This window comes from Culex quinquefasciatus, chromosome 3 (genome assembly GCF_015732765.1).
Source record: "Culex quinquefasciatus strain JHB chromosome 3, VPISU_Cqui_1.0_pri_paternal, whole genome shotgun sequence".
Taxonomy (NCBI): domain Eukaryota; kingdom Metazoa; phylum Arthropoda; class Insecta; order Diptera; family Culicidae; genus Culex; species Culex quinquefasciatus.
The window spans coordinates 113,368,162-113,388,456 of NC_051863.1; the positions used below are offsets into that span (position 1 = coordinate 113,368,162).

The 20,295-nt window shown below is 42.3% G+C and overlaps 2 protein-coding genes across 2 annotated transcripts in view; one reads left to right on the forward strand and one right to left on the reverse strand.

The window, feature by feature from the left end:
• Window positions 1–11,436, forward strand: part of LOC6042848 (mucin-2) — a 30,736-nt gene extending 19,300 nt beyond the window's left edge. Inside the window, exons 2-3 of the mRNA XM_038264923.1 lie at window positions 9,467–10,620; window positions 10,679–11,436. Of these exons, the coding sequence (XP_038120851.1) occupies window positions 9,467–10,620; window positions 10,679–11,147 (1,623 nt within the window). The 3' untranslated portion in view covers window positions 11,148–11,436. The remainder of the gene's footprint in view (window positions 1–9,466; window positions 10,621–10,678) is intronic.
• Window positions 11,437–14,057: 2,621 nt separating this feature from the next.
• LOC119769203 lies at window positions 14,058–14,827 on the reverse strand. The gene is made up of 2 exons (XM_038261122.1): window positions 14,769–14,827; window positions 14,058–14,708 (listed from the first exon to the last, which is right to left on the reverse strand). The coding sequence occupies exons 1-2, from the start codon at window positions 14,769–14,771 to the stop codon at window positions 14,058–14,060; spliced, it is 654 nt and encodes a 217-aa protein (XP_038117050.1). The 5' UTR covers window positions 14,772–14,827.
• Between the last annotated feature and the right edge of the window lie 5,468 nt (window positions 14,828–20,295).

Here is a 20,295-nt window from a genome sequence, read left to right on the forward strand (position 1 = left end):
ATAAGTGGTCAGCTGTGGCTCTTCAGCTTTAGTTTGCTTTTCGTGATTTAAACACTGTTCATTTTCTTAACTTTGAAAGTATATGATTTATCATTTTTGTAACACTAGGTACAATGAGGAAAATAAAATTAAGAAAACATAACCTAACCTAAAACTAACTTAATCTTACCATAAACTAAACCAATCCTTGAATCAAGGGGTATTCAGATATAGCACATTTTTCCCTGAATTTCAAACATTTTTCTTGAATCTTCTGATCCAACATTTTTACTTCTGCTAATTCATGAACCTCACTTGATCTTGTCCAGCCAGGAACATTCAAAACCATTTTGAGTACCTTGTTTTGGACACGCTGGAGCTTCAATTTATGAGTTCTAGCGCAACACTCCCAAACAGGTACTGCATACTCAATAACGGGGTAAATTATTTGTTTGTAAACTGCTAGCTTATTTTTCAAAGATAGCTTTGATTTTCTGTTAATTAAAGGATACAAACACCTGATGAGAATGCTGCACTTGTTCAATATTTTATCTACATGCTGCCGAAACAAAGTTTCGAGTCAAGTATGAGACCTAAATAGACAACTTCCTTTGACCAGGGTATCGAAACATCATTCATTTTAATCAAAACATCATCCTTTGGGACAAATCTGGCCGATTTGGAAAGTGGAAAAATGATGGTTTGAGTTTTGGCTGCATTTATGCGAATTTTCCAGTCGCCAAAGTATTCGGAAAGAACGTCAAGACCCTTCTGAAGACGGCCAACTAAATATCTGGTTATTTTACCCTTATAAATAACGGCAGTGTCATCAGCAAAAAGTGACAACACACCATTACCAGGAAGAGTAGGCAAATCAGATGTAAAAATATTGTACAGAAGTGGGCCAAGAATACTTCCTTGGGGAACCCCAGCATCAATGTTGAATAATCCAGAAGCAATCCCATTCAGAAAAACCTTGAACGATCTCTCCGAAAGATAGTGCTGGATAATTTTGATAAGATACATTGGAAAACCGTATAAATACAGTTTATGTATCAAACCATCATGCCAAACATTGTCAAAAGCCTTCTCAACATCCAACAAAGCCATAGCAGTTGATTTAGACTCAAGCTTGTTCTGCTTGATGATTTTAGTTACTCTCGTAAGCTGATGAGCAGTATTATGCCCTTTCGGAAGCCAAACTGCTCATTCAAAATTATATTATTATCGTTGGTAAAATCCAAAAGCCTTGAATAGATGACCTTCTCAAAGAGTTTGGACAGACTACTCAAAAGACTAATGGGACGATAACTTGTTGGCGATGTTGGATCTTTTGAGGCTTCAAAATTGGTATGACTTTGCCCAGTTTCCAATTGGTGGGGAAGTAACCAAGTTGCAAACATTTATTGAAAATATTGGCTAGATGTTGAAAGAACTGATCACTCTGTTTTTCAACACCAGATTAAAATGTTATCAAAGCCAGGAGCTTTCATATTTTTCATTTGTTTAACTGCAACTTTGACTTCCTCACCAGAAACATGGGAATCTGCAGGAAATTCAAAGGTAGAGTATTAATTGTTGAAATACTATTGGCAACTGATGTTTCTTTACGGCTGGTCATGGAAGCGCCAAGATTATGTGAACTAACAAAATGAAGCCCAAGTGCATTTGCCTTTTCCTCGGATGTAATCAAAGGAGAATCCTCAACAATAAGAGGAGGAATAGGCTTTGGTTTGTTTTTAAGAACTTTTGAAAGTTTCCAAAATGGTTTTGAATAATTCCCAAGCTGGCTTACATGTTTTGAAAATTCTTGATTTCTGATATTGTCAAGTCGGTCTTGTATGATTTTGTTCAAATTGTTAACTGAAATCTTTTGTCATAGTCCCCAGTCCGTTGATATTGTCTCCTATAAACATTCCTAAGTCTAATCAAGTGTTTAGTATCTACGTCAATATCAGTTACCTTAAAATTAACAGGAACCTCCCGAACGTTGGCAGCCTCTGCTTGGTTGATAGCCTGCTGGATCACCTCCAGCGAACGATCAATATCAGCAGAAGTTTCCGGGTGTTGATCATAGTCGATGTTGCTGTCTACCACTTGCTGAAACTGCTGCCAGTCAACGTTGTGGTAATCTTTCCGGGTTGGTTGCCGCTGCGGAGTAACGGAAGCTCCAACCTCCACAACCACCGGATAGTGATCAGAACTCAACTCTTCAAACACCTCAGGATGAGCCACGTTCTCAGCCATATTGGTAATGAAGAAGTCGATGATTGAGTGATTCCCAGACCGAGCCACCCTCGTTGGACGATCCGGACTCACAACGTTGTAGTATCCGTTTTGCAGATCGTTGTGCAGAATCACTCCGTTCCGATTCCTCCTGCTGTTGCCCCAAACTTCATGCTTCGCGTTGAGGTCACCAGCGATGATGTACTTTGCGCTCCGCCGTGTCAGCTTCTGGATATCGCTCTTCAGTTTTGCTGCTGAACCATCTCTGGAATTCACCTGACGTGGGCAGTATGCAGCAATGAAGAGTACTGGGCCAACAGAAGTGGGAATTTCCACCCCAACGGCCTCGATGATGTCCAGCTTGAAGTGTGGCAGCCGGCGTGGCTTGAGATCACGATGAACAGCGACAAGCACACCTCCTCCTCCAGAGGTGGTCCTATCGAGCTGCGTCGCGATCTTGTAGTTTTGCAGATAAACTTTTTCACCGGGCTTCAGATGAGTTTCCGTGATGGCAGCTACGTCGATCTCCTTCTCGCGAAGAAAATCCACCAGCTCTAAATTCTTCCTCCTAATGGAGCAAGCGTTCCAATTCAGCAGCTTGAGGGACCTACGATCCATACTGGATGACGAACGAGGTCAGCACTTCAATCTGCTGGGTCTTGGTTTTGCATCCACGCAGTGCAGCGGACATCTGTTTGAAAATATTGAGGAGTTCGGTTGAGGTGTAAAGATCATTACCATTTTCCTCAACTGCTGGTTCTTGGGTTGGTCTTGGCTCCTGGCTGAAGCCCGGTGGTGGCGGTCTCGGCTCCTGGCTGGAACCCGGCCGTGGATGATTCATCTCAGCTCTCTTCCTGGGATCCAACGGCAACGGTGCCAAGTTCGGGACCTGGCGTCGCGGTTGAAGAGGTGGAAAATTTTGCTCCACCAGGGCTGGAGGAGTTCTACGACGCTGAGGCTGATTCTTCGTCGATGCTTGCTGCCGAATTTTCACGAACTCAGCTCTCTTGGGGCACTTTCGGTCGGTTGACGAGTGCTCACCGTTGCAGTTGAGGCACTTCACCAGCGAATCTTGGATGCACTGGGATGTGATGTGCGCATCGGTACCACATTTGGCGCAACGACGCTTCAGGTGGCAGTTCTTACCTCCGTGCCCGAAACCCAGGCAGTTGAAGCATTGTGTGACGTCACGATGCACTGGTCGGTATCGCTCCCACGACACGATAATGTTGAAAACCGCTCGAATTGCCTTCAGCTCAGGAAGCGTCGTCGATCCCTTAGCCAAATGCAGCAGGTAGAGCTGGTCACGGTACTTGATGTCTTTGTTGCGTCGGCTCATTTTGTGCACGGCCAACACATCCAGTTTCAAAACTTTTAGCTCGGCAGCTAATTCCTCCACTGGCATGTCGTACAGACCTCTGACGACGATTTTGAACGGCTTATCCATGACGACATCATGGGTAAAGTACTCCGCCTCGTTTTCGGTCAAGTAATCCTTGACCAGTTGATAGTGCTGCCTGGATTGCACCAGCACCTTAAATCCGTCCTGACACAGACGAATGTTGCCTTGGACTTTCCCAGACTTGATGAGTTCAACCAGCCCCGCTCGAAAGTCGATCGTTGCTGCTGATTGCCGCACATAAAAGGAGGCAGTTTCTCCTTTCGCTGTTTCACTTCATTCTCCTTTGCTTCCGCTACCTGGTCCTCGTCAGGCAGTCCAGCAAACTTGTTGTTCTTCAAAGCTGCTCCTCGTGCGATGAAGAGTTCTCCTCCTCCTCATCCATCGGTACAGTACCGTCGCTCTTTTTCGTCTTTTTGCTGTTCGATGTCACTTCCAAAAGCACCTTCCTTTTGGAAATTCCCGGTTTTTGCCATCAGTTGAGGCCTCAACCTTCCTTTTGGAAATTCCCACTTTTTTGCCTGCTTGAGCCGCAGGTAGGGCAATATTGCCGGCGTTTTGCGCCGGGACGCGACGAGTCATGTTGATTCAGACAACCTTCACCAACGAATGCTCGGATAACAATGATTTTCACAAAGGAAAAATTCACAAACAACCGAAATCCAGCTGGGCCAAAAGCCAACTGTGAGAATCGGCAGATGTTGTTTTTGGTGGCGGCAGATAGGCACTTTTTTCAGGGGAGCCCATACTCATTCCGAATGCAAATTAGACCGGTCGAGGCAAGAAGGAATGGTTTTTAGCTAAAATAAATCTTCCCTGCCGCCGCCACCGTCTGGGGTCGCAAGATTTTGGGCAGGTTTGCAATAATTTTGCTTGTGCTGGGAAGGATTAGAATTTATTCTTCACATTATTCTTCAAAGATTCGGCCTTTACCAAACCACCTGCCGAAAAATATTTTTCAGCTTGTGCACATTTTTAAAGAAAACTGGCAATAGAGACCACACAAGACCTGGGAGTCGTTAAAGTGCATGGCTCACTCATTATCAGAAATTAGTCAAACTATATTCCGGAAATTATTTTCTTCTAAAAGTTCAGAACTATAACCTTTAACTATAAGCTGGACTCGCAGGGTCGTCAGTGCGAACCCTGGAATCCCTGGTTCCTTGAAGGAGCAATAGGTTTGGGTGCTCTCCCCATTCAAGCTTTTAGACTCCTAGGTTTGAGCAGAAACTTGCAATAGAGACCACAAAAAACCTGGGGGTCGTTAAAGTGTATAGTTTGATGAACTATATAACTAAGAACTGATCTCAAAAAGGATCCTTTTTCAAAAGTTAATGAACTTAGTTAAACAAATATTAAAGTGCGCAATTTTCAAATTAAACTTTATAAAAAAATGTTACTTAATCCACCGATGTACACCCAAAGGAAAAATATATCTCAAAATCTGCAACAGTGGATTTGCTGCAAAAAATGTTATATTTTATAACAGTTTTTGCAGCAAGCTCATAGCTCATTTTTGCCCGCGTCGTAAACATGTCAGCGATCTGCAGTTCTCACCAACACATATAAAGCTGGCGCGTTTCCGAGCAACACTTGAGAGAGCAGAATGTGTTGGTGCTCTGTCCCTCTCAATTCATCAAGCGTCCATGGCGCAGTGGTAGCGTGTCGGACCAACAACCAAGAAATTGATGGTTCAATCCTCGTTCTGTTAAGATTTTTTTTGCAATACAGTCAATCAGCCGTCGGTAATGTCGATAACTGTCGGTAACGGGCAAAAATGTCATACCCCTATATCGCAAAAAATGCATGAGGACAGATTTCATGCAGATTCTGATATACTTTCATGCCGCCATGCATCACAATCATGCGACCGCCGTTTGGGTGTACATATTTGTTTCTGTAGTAAGAATGTCAAACCTACAAATTTTATCTAAATTTTACTTCTTACAACATATCTACATGGAGTATGGGGTCTAGAATCCCAAAAATCATTGGACGTAATATTAGAACAACACCTACGGGGCTGTTTCATGAAAATTGTTTACTTTCAATAGTTATATTTCTTTAAAGTTTTTTAAGCCTTAAGGCAGTAAAAAAATATATCTGTTCATTTTCCCGGGAGTTTCAAATCAACAAAATCCCGGGAGCAAGAACTCCGGATAGATCCGGACAACTTTTTCATCAACATATTTGAGATCCGGCCTCTAAAATGTGTACAAATGATACTTAGGTGCTCATAACTTTTGATAGGGTTATCAGATCTTCAATCTTTTGGGCTTGTTGGAAAGGTCTTTTGATTACCTATCCAACGATGGGTCGCATGGTAGATCCGGACAACTTTTTCATCAACATATTTGAGATCCGGCCTCTAAAATGTGTACAAATGACACTAAAGTGCTCATAACTTTTGATAGGGTTGTCAGATCTTCAATGTTTTGGGCTCATTAGAAAGGTCTTTCAAATACCTTTCTAAAAATGTATGATCAAATGGGTTTTCTTACAAAAACCACCCTTTTTACAATATTTCAAACTTCAGCCAGAATCGTTTTTTAGCATAACTTTTGAAATACTTAACAAAACTTCATAATAGTTAATATAGGTCTTGTGGGACCCTAAGACGGATCGAATGAGACCAGAACGGCCCAAATCGGTTCAGCCAGTCCGGAGATAATCGAGTGCATTTTTTTCGGTGCACGGACTTACAGACATACAAACGCACAGACATTTGCTCAGAATTTGATTCTGAGTCGATAGGTATACGTGAAGGTAGGTCTACGAGGTCGAATTAAGAAGTTCATTTTTCGAGTGATTTTATAGCCTTTCCTCAGTAAGGTGAGGAAGGCAAAAACCATGCTTGAATTTGACAATTTTCATTTGACACCACGTTGAATTTGACAAACTTTTGAGCTGATATTTGTTAGAAACTGAGTGACTGTCAAAGTCATCCCTGTTTTTGAATAACAATTTTCAATGAAGCTGTTTTATAAATCTCTATCGATTTTTGAAATCCTCAGACAACTCTTACCAGTTGAATAATATTTAAAACAATAATAAATTCAATCCTAACAATGTCACCCCGTTTTACGATATTTTAGCAAGTAAAGTGGCCAAAGAGCGCTGAAAGCAGTTTCCAGTGTATAGCTCTTTACGTTCTTGGCGAAAAAAATGACGTCACACGGAGAAAAAAAGAGTTCCCAAAATCGTGAACAAGCGTTCATGAAAATGGGAACCTCGAACAAAGTGTTTAAATCCCATGGAACGATTTTGAAAAACGTACCATGAAATTTGAACACTTTGTTCGAGGTTCCCATTTTCATGAACGCTTGTTCACGATTTTGAGAACTCTTTTTTCTCTGTGCACTCGGCTCTTGTTTGGCCAAAAATATTTCAGTAAACACAGACACATGTGTCGGCCTTTTCTTGGACGCCAATGCCTTTCCTTTTTATCCTTTAGAAAACAAAAATTTTCAATGATTATTTTCAGAATTGCAAAATATGTTGTATGGAACTCGTAAAAACTCGATTTTACCTTGTGCTGAAAAAGTCTTCTTTACTCACCAAGCATAAACAACTTTAACACAATTGGCAACCCTGCCTAAAGTTTAGACTACTTTTCAATGCCAGATGTCCTCAATTTGAACGAAAACGACTTTTAGAGTAGAATGCTTCGTACACATTAGCGTTTTCTACTCTTTCCTCTTGGCCGGGGCGCTGAGGTGAATCAACGAACAAAGTTGCAGCAAACTTTAAGCGTCAGATCAGAGATAACCTCTAGAATCCAGAGTCTTGATGCATCATTTCCAGGATATTTCGATGAGAGGCGACTATGCAAATCAACCGAAAGATAAATTCAAACTAATTAAGAAACTCCCACACTAATCTACTGCAAGCAAGTTCACGCCAAGGCGGCGGTCAATCGCAGGAAGTTTCCGACAAAAAAGAGTTCTAAACGCAAATTTCGCGCTTGAGTCTAGGAATGATGTAATGGTCAGCGGAGATGAGCATCCATTTCACGCGGGTAGTTGCGTTCTGCATGAGAATACTTTGCGATTTTGCGCGTTGATAGCCGAGTCGTATAATGTGCGTTTTAAGTATGTAAATTTCGTTTATTGCAAGCAACCCGGAGGAGATGATGAAGAAGGAGTCTTCACATTCTATTACCAATAGTCAGCAGGGGGTAGGCAATTGATCATCGCTTCGCTGAACACGCTGTCGGGAAGCATGCCCATTAGAGGCTGGTCAGCAGAATAATTAAGGGTAAAGATTGCTTGTTTTATTAACTACCCCCATGAATAAACGCCTTGATTACGCAGGGAATGGTGCTCGTTTCTAGACTCTTACAAACTTAGGGCGCGAGGGTGACTTATCCGGCTACGATTGGTTGGAGTGGGATTTCATCAGTTTCGCACCTGCCACGTCGTCGTCGTCCGATCAAAGTGCTAATCTTGCCTGCACACGGGCGGGGGGTTCTTGGATGGCAAATAGGTGGTCAGCTGGAGAGGGAGGATGTGCCACGTGACCTTGGCTGCGTTTCTTTTATAACCATAAATATTAGTTGTGTAGCAGTAGCAGCAGCAGATCACTTAGTAGCGCGACTAATAGTTAGGGGTAAAACAGACTCATTCATGGGAGGATAAACTGCCACGCGATGACGATGGAAGCCACCGTTCAAGGTTCGAAGATCGTTGCGCAAGTAATTACCATGTTCGATGGCTATGATAAAGCATGATAGATGCCTTTACAACCATAAATTTGTGTAAATTTACTATTTAAAACAATATACATTATTACGTGAGCCATCAAATCCTCTAACAATTTTGCTAAAACTTCTGAAAATTGATTCACGAAGACGAAGATCTTAATGACGGAATTCAAAACAGTCTTAAAATGAGGTTCCATGTTTCATTGAGTTATATGCTCTTCTTCAAAATACCATTTTAGGATTTTTATTGATGTGTGACACTTATCTTGTCATAAAACGTACCACACTAAAACCGTGAAATACTTTCACATAAGCAAATAAATCCCCACTCTCCTGTCTTCCTCACCAGTCCAATTCGCGCAAAGATCAAAGTTCCACGACCGTAGCGAAAACAGGTCACACGACCTGCACCATAAATGCCCATTAGTATTCCACCCAGCGCGGTACAGTTCTAGCCCGGTTGAGAATGCTAATTTCAGCAAAGACGACTAAAACCAAGCGTGGCTGCGTCCAGTTTTCCACCCAGAATCGTATCAACCGTTACGAAACGAACTGATTTAAATGTGTTATTCACCCATCTCTGGTGGTTAAATTCATTCAACTTCTCAGCGATGGCGTCACAATCAAATTATGACGTGACAAAGTTGGACCCCGCTTCACACCTTAACATTGACTAAGATTTTGGACAGTAGTATAAGTCGTGGCGATGTTTATTAGTGTAAATGACGAACGCAGCGCTGTAAAAACTTACAGAAGGTCGCGGATTTCTACAGCTTCTAGCTAGCTACACAAATATTTATCATCTTATTATCATATAATGAAGACGCGTCTCGAGTTGAGCTGGGGGAAGATATGCGCGAAAACCACAACCGGATCAGATTTTGCCCCAGCAGAGCTGGTTTTCGAATGAAACCTTAAACTTTGCCTCGAAAAACCAGTTTGAGACGAAACTTTCGCGACAGATGTCTGAGATATTCTATGTGTATTCAGAATAAATTTGGTGGGAATTATGGTCTAACACGAATCATGTGTGCTGCATTTACAATTCAAATCATGTGACAACATCCACCTCGTTGAGAGGATCTAATGGCGTTGATGCAATTCTTCAAATTCTTCAGATGCAAAATGACTAATTCCTGGTTTTCTTCTTTTCTCTTCAGAATCTTCTGCTACTGATAGCCACGACGCTGCTGGCAGTCTGTCGAGCTGACATTCCGTTGCTGGAACTCGGACTAGACCCGGATGCGCAGCAGTTCCAAAACGTAGTCGAAGCGAGTGAATCTGAGAATGTGTTTGCTGGATATTCCAAGGAAAAACCGATCGTGCCCTTCCCGGAAGCTTCGAACCAATGTGAAGGTGGCCCGGATGTCTGCGGATACACCTACGATAAACCAGCCTGCCCTTGGGAAGTAAAAACTGAATACATTACGAGCACTGCAACGCGGGTGCAGACCGAAACCGAAACCAAGATCCAGACGCAAACCGTAACGCAGACCATACCGACGACTGTCACCGAGACGTCAACCAGCGTTACGCGATTCTGTGGGACAACCAACACGTACCTGCCTCCGGTGGAGGAAGTCACCACCACGGTTCGTCCGAATGCTGTGACCAAAACCACAACGCTTCCACCAACTACAACCACGATCACCTCTCGAGGACCTCCGAGTACCACTGTCCGCACGATCACTCCTACCACAACCGTTGTAATCAGTCAAACTCCTTTCGTTACGAATACTCGCACGATCACCCCGACTGTTACAAGCATCTTCACCGCTAGCAGTACCTCGATCACCCGAACCATCACCCCAACCTCGACATATCTGAGCTACCTCGCGTCCGTTTCCATTACCAGAACCATAACTCCCACCTACACCGATCTTGTCTACCTTGACTCCGTTACTGTAACGCGAACAGTAACACCCACTTCAACCAACATCCAGTACCTACCATCGGTGACCGTCAACCGAACCGTAACACCAACCTCAACCAGCTTGTTCTATCTGCCGTCAGTCACAGTCAACCGAACCGTAACCCCGACCAGCACCAACATCTTCTACGAGCAGGCAGCTACCGTAAACCGAACTGTAACGCCCACCTCCACTAACGTTTTCTACGATGCTTCAGTAACCGTGAACCGCACCGTTACGCCAACGTCCACTCGACTCACCTACCTGGACTCGGTAACGATAGACAGGACAGTAACCCCCACCTCAACCCGACTGATCACCCTGGACTCGACCAACACCCAAACCCGAACGATCACCCCAACCTTCGTGGTGCAAGAAACGGCTGACACGCGAACCGTTACTAGGTAAGTTATTCACGAATTCAACGTTTCGTAACGCTGGCTAACGCTCTCCCCATTTCAGGACCATCACCCCTTCGTTTGTCGTTCAAACGTCGGTCCCCACGAGCACCATCACGCGCACCCTGACGCCATCGAGTGTCCTGACCACAACGGCCGCCACCACCAACACCATAACCCGCACCGTAACGCCACAAGCCACCAGCACCACCACCATCAAAGCTCCCGTGCAAACCGTAACGGTCCGCGATAAGACCACCGTAACGGTCGTGCCCACCGTGACGTCCACTCCGACGTTGACTCAAACTGTGTGCAAACCGGCCAACACGTACCTGCCGGATGCGGACGCACCCGTAACGCGCACCCGCACCGAAACCGTTACCCAAATCCTCACCGAAACGGTCATCCAGTGTACGCCGACCAACGCGTACCTTCCGGTGCAACAAACTGCCGCCAGCTACAAACGATCGCCACAACTTCAACGAGATATTCTACCCCCAGAAGACGACAACCGAATCAATCTTCTGCTGTAATAACGAGTCCCTATAGTCCCCACGTATGAACAGGAAATACTCATCTGAAGAGACGAGTAACGATGCTCTTCTCCGATTCGGGCGAAGTTTGCCGCCATTTTAACCCTTTTGATCAAGTCGTCAAAATTACCAAAAAAAACCTATATCAACCTCCCGAGCCAACTTCACCCACCTCCTCCGTTCTTTCTTCGGTTGTTCACTAGAATAATAATACTCAAAACGTCGTCGTCGTCCCACATGGTTGATACAAAGTTCAATGCTGTGTTAGCAATAGTATTTTAAAACGAAAGATAAAAACTCGAAACATGTGCGTCTTAGTGTAAATATTTAAGGGTTGCTGAAGTTTTCAGACGAGCGTGCTGCGCGTGTGCGCTGTGAGACAGTGAATGTTGCGAGCTGTTTTAAAAAGTTGAGTTGTGAATTTCTATCCACGAAAGGAAACCACTGCCACGTGTACCCAGTAGTAACAGTATTTGTAAAATTGCATTGAATAAATTGTAGTTTTGTTGTACATTATAAAAGTTGTTTACATATTTGATTCGACCTGTTCTTTATATGGGTTGTCTTAAACACACAAAGAAAAGCAGCACCCAACTGAGCATGAGCATGAGCATGAGCATGAGCATGAGCATGAGCATGAGCATGAGCATGAGCATGAGCATGAGCATGAGCATGAGCATGAGCATGAGCATGAGCATGAGCATGAGCATGAGCATGAGCATGAGCATGAGCATGAGCATGAGCATGAGCATGAGCATGAGCATGAGCATGAGCATGAGCATGAGCATGAGCATGAGCATGAGCATGAGCATGAGCATGAGCATGAGCATGAGCATGAGCATGAGCATGAGCATGAGCATGAGCATGAGCATGAGAGACCACCCATGGTTGTACTTCCTCAACTTTATCAACTCAACTGATCATACGCTTCAACGATTTAGTAACGTTTCTCTTATCAACAGCATTTTTGAATGCGTTGAAAAAATTAAACATCAAGATTATCAAAACTAGAGCTGGAGAGAATAGGTAACAGTCGTTGGCCACCAACGGCGCCCGCTATGTCAGTTTGTAGATCTCGAGGGAATGGGACGGGAATGTTAGTTAGCACAGGTTGCTATACGATATCCACACCCCCACGTGTGCCGGAAAAAATACTTCTACTTGGGATTTTGTTAGTAGGTAAGGGTAATGGTCAGGATTCATCATAGAAGATGATGATGCGACCCAAAAATCAATATGTTTTGTTTATAAGGTGATGTATTATTCTCAAGGCAAACAATCGGATGCTGCTGATGAGACAATTCCCGTTTACTTGTTGTTAAGGTTAATAAATAGATAATATCTTAAACAGCCCGCTGTGAAAAGATATAACCAAATTAATATGATATTATTGGTACATATTTTAAACTCCGATTTACATATTTGAATATATTGTGCTATAAAGAAAATCGCGTTAAATAAATACTTGCCGCCGTGTCATCACTGTGTCACCGATGACCATTTAATATTTCGGAATCGTTCTGTTTACGAAAGTGCCCCTCAAATTTCTTTTTGTGAAAACAGAGGATAAAAAATAAGAAGAAGAATTTCAAAAAATCTTTAATTTTAGCAAGGTAATTGGCTAGACTAAACACTAGTTAAATGGTTTCAATGATTTCGTGATCGTGAAGTTTTGTAAACCTTATTTTGTAAATATCAAAGTTTAGATCAAAACTATCTTAATCCACCTATGTGGTTGAAAAAACATAAAAAAATCTTTAAATTGCTCTCAAATGCAAACTTTGATCGATTTCAATTCTCTTAGTTGCATTCGAATGGTCTTTTGAAGCCGTTCAAAATATACCATAAACATTCGAGATTGGTTTGACTTCTTTTCTAAGCTATTGCAAATTACTGTTTAAAATATATGTTTTTAAAACCTCATTATATTTTTGCCACAACCTCCAACACCGATACTTCCGTTGGTTAAAAGTTTGGGGAATTCAGCTGTCCATAAAAAAATGATTTATGAAAATTCAAAAATCTGTATCTTTTGAAGGATTTTTTGAACGATTTGGTGTCTTCGGCAAAGTTGTAGGTATGGATAAGGACTACATTGAAAAAAAAAATGATACACGAGAAAAAAATTTTATGATTTTTAATTTCATTTTTTGTCACTAGGGACCATCCACAAACCACGTGGACACATTTTTGGAAATCTCAACCCCCCCCCCCCCTCGTGGAAAATTGTCCATACAAAAAAAATATTTTTTGTATGGAGCGTGGACAATCGCCATACCCCCAAGTGTCCACGTGGTTTATGGATGGTCCCCTAAGGCCGTTGCAAATATTTTTTGAAGTTTATGTCTCTCGAAACGTCATTTTTTCATTCAAATGTTAACACCGTGGCCTGTAATTTAAATTTTTAGCTTTTTTATTTTTTTTTGCTTCTGTTCAACGGTAAGTCGGATGATGGATCAGAACAAAGTTTTCATAAAGATAAGTCAGAGCCAGTCTAAAAGTTGCTTAAACGTTTTGCAATGTTATAAAGGTGTTACTTGAAAGCCTACAAGTTTTGGCGTTTTCCTATGCCAGGTTAAAATAGTGTTGGAAGGCTTTAAACAATGTGAACTCTTCCACCATGGATTCTGAGCCAAATCTTCAGAAGATAGAGTCGGAGTCGTAGTCGCATCAAAAGCTGCCCAAATCGCTTCCTTTCAAATGAAAACTAAGAGAAAAAAATACTGAAACAAATTTCTTTTTTATTTATAATCATAGTTTGCAAAAAAGTACATAAAAAAGCACACAAAACTGAGCCATCATTCGCGATCACAGTCCACAAATGATATTCACTACCCTTAAAAACGCCTAAAATCACACTACAAACTAGTCAACACCGTCCACGCTTAACTTGCTCGCAAGTTGACGACTTCAAAACCGCGGAGGCAACGCGCCCAAACTGAGCACATACCGCGCTCTACGCGTATCGTTCGGGTTGAAGCTGCTGCCGGCAACGCTACGCCTGAACGCACTACCAGTATCACCGGTGCCGAGGTTGAGCACATTTCCAGAACCGCTGTTGCCACTATAATCGCCTCCCGTCGGCGGAGGAGGTAAATAAGTGTTTTCCACGGACTGCTTGTAGTCATCCACGTTGGCAATCTGGCCACTGTTGTCCGGTGGGAGGTACGTGTTGGCAACACTGTCGTCCTGGGTAGCGATGCAACTGGCTTGTACGGTTGCCGTAACGGTGTTGACTAGCGTCACGGGACTCGGCGTGATGTAAACGGTTCGGTAGTCCGTTTGGTACTGCGTCACCGGAGATACCACCGTGGAGTAGGACGTGATCAGGCGTTCCCGGACAACGGTTGAGGTGAAGTACACTGGAACTGTCACGCTGTTGGTCAGGATCTGTGTTTGGTAGACGGTGGCATCGGTGCTGAAGACTTTCGTGATGGTCGCGGTTTCCGTTTCCGTAACGGGCAACGGCAGCGGACAGCTCGGCTTTGGGTAGTTGTACCCTTGAAAGTCATCCTGGCCGTAACAGCCCAGGATCAGCGCCACAAAGTACACCACACTTTTCTGTAAGAACAAGCCCTTTTAGTAATCCATGGTTTAGAACGGTCATTTTTTTAAATTCACCATTTTCACACAATGCACACTTTACACGAACTTGACCACTAGTGGCGGTTGGAACCACGCTGCAATGTGTCCTACTGAGGCAAAACTTACACTTTTTATACAGAGGGGGTCCCACACGGGGTGGGAACGACAAGCCTCTGCCATGAAGTAATATTTCCCGAGAGTGATAATTGACCTACAATTAGATTGAATATCGTAAGCACCAGCTTTCGAAGGCATCCTGGTCAGGTTTGTGTCGAAAATATTTTGAACCTCTGCACGCGCCTGTGGTAAAGTGCAACAGAAACACCGTCCGACAAAATTTTTATTTGTTTCCAACAATGATATTCTTGCTAACATTGGTTCAAAGTTTTGTACCCTCACAACAAGTGTTACATGTTTACAATTTTTGTCGGACGGTGCTATCAGTGGTATAGTTTGAACCACGCCAAAGATGTAACTCAATTAACACTTGCGCCGACAACTACGAATCATTCAAAGGTATTGTGATGCACAAGGTCACCACGAGTGGTAGTTTCAAGAGGGTCGCGGTGCAGGTCACACATTAGGTGTGCATAGCTCTATTTTTAAAACATTTTTTTCTAGTGCAGCAAGGATGAACAGAGTTTGTCCTGTGGATCAGATCCGGTTTTGTACTATTTAATAGGGTTCTAGGGCGAAGTAATTTTGGGTAATTACTTTTCTGAGTGTATGTCAAATGTCACATTCGAAACCAAAACAAAATTTCACCGCGGCACCAAACTGGAATGTCGCAAGTGGAGTTGCGAAGAGACAAGCGCCGCGGCCGAAACTGATCAAGGAATCGACCTCAAAGTTCTGCTAGAAATCGTTCAATGGGTGTGGATTTGATGGACAATGCCAGGAAGTCCAGCCTGAAAAAGATTATGATGGCACATTCGGCTTTCAAAAGGGTTTAGCAACCTCGTTAGCAACCCAGCCCAAGATTGTGACCAAAACTCTTAATAATTTATTCTAGATTTTATCTCTCCTTCTGAAGCTGGGAACAAATTGAAAATCATTACATGACCAAACCAAAACAGTTCTAGGTACAGCTAGTTCAAATCAAAATGATTTTAATCACTAATTATTCAAACATTATTGACGCATTTCTTGGCAAAACCACGTAGAACCACACGATATTTTTCAACGACTCAAACAAAACCCAGCAATCAAAACAAAAAAGCTAACACACAGATTCGAAACAGCCCAAACATGCTTGACAGATATTTCGCGACAGAAAATCGTCGCGAGAGTTAAACTCGCTCAATTCGGTTTAGTGCCGCGGCGACAATAATATTTAGAGAATTCTCCAAAATTGCATTTTTTGCAATCTGAAGTGTTTGCGTGTAAAAAGTACGTTGAAACTTTTAATACAATGCAATTATCGGCGAGAAATATTAAACTAACCTAGGATAGAAAGAGGAGAGACAGAATTGAAGATCGCGACAACAGTTTTTTCAAACCTTTTGTCACATGGTGGATAGATCCAGACAGGGCGCTGGCAGTTATAAGGGGAAATGAGGTGAAGAAGCTGAGGGCCATTCATGCTTAGTGTAATATTTGGTTGAACGTCATCCGTCGGTTTGACACGTTTAAGTTTGGCACTTTTTTTTTTGTACGCCGTTGGTTTCACAAAGTCAATTTAAAAGTGACCAACTGTCACGACACGTGAAAGTGTGTGTGTGTGTGTGTGTGAGTATCGTGTAAAAGGGGTGTTAAACAAAAAAAAAATGACCCAGAAAGCTTATTAATGAGATTTTAAACATAGAAAGATTAACGAATCAATCAATTTACCAAGTAATAAAACAATAAATAGAAACACAATTACATAAATGCCAAGCACTCAATTGGCCGCAAATTTAGTACTAAAATGCAAATTCCAACATTTGGATGAGTCGCGTGTGAAGCATGAATTCAGGAAGGCACGGAGCAACGCATAAATTTTCCTCCAAATATAAATTTCACATAACAAATTTAACGACCCCACAGCCAACGATCCCAGCCGATCGAGCCATATCAGAATGCTATAATCCAGTAAATCACCCCAAAGTTCGTTGGCAACGGATCTTCGATTCTGGCGGTTGAGAGTTTTTTTGCAAAGTTCATCTCACTCTTGAGTCGTCGCACATTTGACTTGGTCACGTTCCTTCATTCACTTTGACATTTGATTCAATTTTTGGGGCTGCAGCCCGCGGTCGGTGGTCGTCCAAGATGCAGCTCAAGGATGTGTACGTTCCACCGTACATTCTGGAGTGGCTGATGAAGCAGAACTATAAACCGAAATCAGCTGAATTTGCAATGCCTGCAGGTATCATGTTTGCGGAATTCGATTTGAGTGTCATAACAAATGGCTAAAATAGCATTTCAGCTTAAATTCTTTTATTTGAATGTTTGTTGATTTGTTTAGTGGTTGATTCATCTAGAGACATTTGGACTAATACAAGATGATCTCTTGACGATTGATTCTCAATTACACTCAAGTAAGCTGAGTTGTGTGTCGTGAACTCTGGATTTTTATATACAAGCAAGAATCAAATATAAATTCATAGAACCCAGGATGCTTTCTTCGGACTGGCTGCGCTTGTGTTCGATTAGGTTTATTAGGTTAGGTTAGAACCCGAAGTAGATAAATAAGTATAGTACAAATAGTTTTGAAATTTGAAAACATTTTTTTCTACTCATAAGTTGAGGCTATGGTTTGTTTTTTATTATATTTTTTTATTTAGAGCTAGAAAACATGTATTGGGTGTCAAATGCCGAGCAAAAACAGACTCAAAAAACCAAAATTTTCGTTTCTGAACCGTATTTCTTTCAAACTTGAAAGATTGGAATTCATAAAGGTTTTACCCCGAAAAACAAACAAAAATTCCGAACATTGAGCAAGTATGCAAATTTGACAAGCAGTCGTCCTGGGCCCACACGATCAAAATACGTATTTCTCATTCATTATGACTAGACGAATTAGCTAAGCCCCCAAATTAAACATCCATTTTATGCATAAATTTCCTTCCGATTTTTTTTTCTTTTTGTTTTTATCTGGTCTGCCAAAGACAAGTGTTTCTATTTGAAAAGGCGAGCTTTTGTTCGCCAGCAACACCCTCCATCCGATCACGAATGGTGGCGCTCTTGGCCGATTTGCATGGCTCCAGACGAGCGCTAGACTTTTTGGTGAAGGTTGGTTGTAACCTTGTGGCGACAAGCATGAAGAAAAAATCATAAACCGTTCCAGGGCCGATTTTAACGAGTGATTAATAATGTCAACACTAAACTGGAAGCTTTTGTGACGCTTTTCGGTAGCTTCCTCGTCGCACCTCTTCAGAACGCCCTCACGACTAGTTCGTTGGCGTTATAGTTGATGACAGGGTGACAATGGCTCAAGAAACAAAACATCAAAGAGCGTCTGCTGAAGCTTTTACAAACTGGTTCGTCTTTGGTCAGTTAGTATTTCTTTAGAAAATTTTTTTTTCCAATTTATTTCGGATTCAAAAATGTATCATAGAAAAAATTGCCGATAAAAATACATTTGTATCATAGTTGGGTAATTCTCTACCAACTCACACGAAATCGGGAAAAGTTGCCCCGACCCCTCTTCGATTTGCGTGAAACTTTGTCCTAAGGGGTAACTTTTGTCCCTGATCACGAATCCGAGGTCCGTTTTTTGATATCTCGTGACGGAGGGGCGGTACGACCCCTTCCATTTTTGAACATGCGAAAAAATAGGTGTTTTTCAACAATTTGCAGCCTGAAACGGTGATGAGATAGAAATTTGGTGTCAAAGGGACTTTTATGTAAAATTAGACGCCCGATTTGATGGCGTACTCAGAATTCCGAATAAACGTATTTTTCATCGAAAAAAACACTAAAAAAGTTTTAAAAATTATCCCATTTTCCGTTACTCGACTGCAAAAATTTTGGAACATGTCATTTTATGGGAAATTTAATGTACTTTTCGAATCTACATTGTCCCAGAAGGGTCATTTTTTCATTTAGAACAAAATTTTTCATTTTAAAATTTCGTGTTTTTTCTAACTTTGCAGGGTTATTTTTTAGAGTTTAACAATGTTCTACAAAGTTGTAGAGCAGACAATAACAAAAAATTTGATATATAGACATAATGGGTTTGCTTATAAACATCACGAGTTATCGCGATTTTACGAAAAAAAGGTTTGAAAAAGTTACTTTTTGCGTTTCTCTTTGTTTCGTCGTCCGTGTCTGTCGCGGGTGACCATGAATGGCCATGATCAATGACGACCAACTTTTTCAAAACTTTTTTTTTTGTAAAATCGCGATAACTCGTGATGTTTATAAGCAAACCCCTTATGTCTATATATCAAAATTTTTGTAATTATCTGCTCTACAACTTTGTAGAACAATGTTACACTCTAAAAAATAACCCTGCAAAGTTAGAAAAAACACGAAATTTTAAAATGAAAAATTTTGTTCTAAATGAAAAAATGACCCTTCAATGTAGATGTAGATTCGAAAAGTACATTAAATTTCCCATAAAATGACATGTTCCAAAAATTTTTACAGTCGAGTAACGGAAAATGGGAGAATTTTTAAAACTTTTTTAGTGTTTTTTTCGATGAAAAATACGTTTATTCGGAATTCTGAGTACGCCATCAAATCGGGCGTCTAATTTTACACAAAAGTCCCTTTGACACCAAATTTCTATCTCATCACCGTTTCAGGCTGCAAATTATTGAAAAACACCTCTTTTTTCGCATGTTCAAAAATGGAAGGGTGTTGATAATTGGGGTGCACCGGGTAGCGAAATAGCCCAGTGTCCCGACTAGCCAACCACAAATAACAAATACAGCGAATTCTGAATGTAGTGCCAAATTTATTCGCGCGATTACATGCTTCGATTCATCGTTCTAGATCTGCCTCTTGGTCTCTAAAGCCTAAAACCTACGCCAACCTCTTTCTATTCATCTTCTTATTACTAGTGCACTACTCACACACGCGATGGGCCCATCACTTCTTCTTTGCACAGTCCTCGCTCAGCTCGACGCGCTGCCTGCTCATCGTGCGCGCGTGACGTAACACGCCTTACGACAACCCTGGCGGGTGGGCTGTTGACCGACGAGCCGTTGCGATGCGCGTGCCTCCTCTCCAATGCGCCGGCGTCTGATCTCCGACGCTTTCCCGCCGCGTCCCCACGCGTGCCTCGCGAACCGAAAGCTCCTCTCCGGACTGCCGGCCTTCCGCACGTCCAACCCCGAGCGCCGAAACTCCAATGACTCAAGTGTCCCAAAAACGCCCTGCAGAAAGACACACATCAGCACGCTACCTCTTGTTGTGGTTTGTTTTTGCTCCAACTTACCCCGATCTGATTTGGGGGCGTTGTTTTGTTTTCTTTCGCGCTCGGCCTGCTCGGCCGCCTCGAAGTCGCTCGTCTGGGAAATGGACATGTGTGAGATTCGTCACCATGCGATCTTCTTTGGTTTCTTACCGGCAGAATCAGGACTTGTTTGCGTCCTCGGTTTGTGCTCGTCTTGCCGGTGCTTTCTTGAGACTGGCTCGC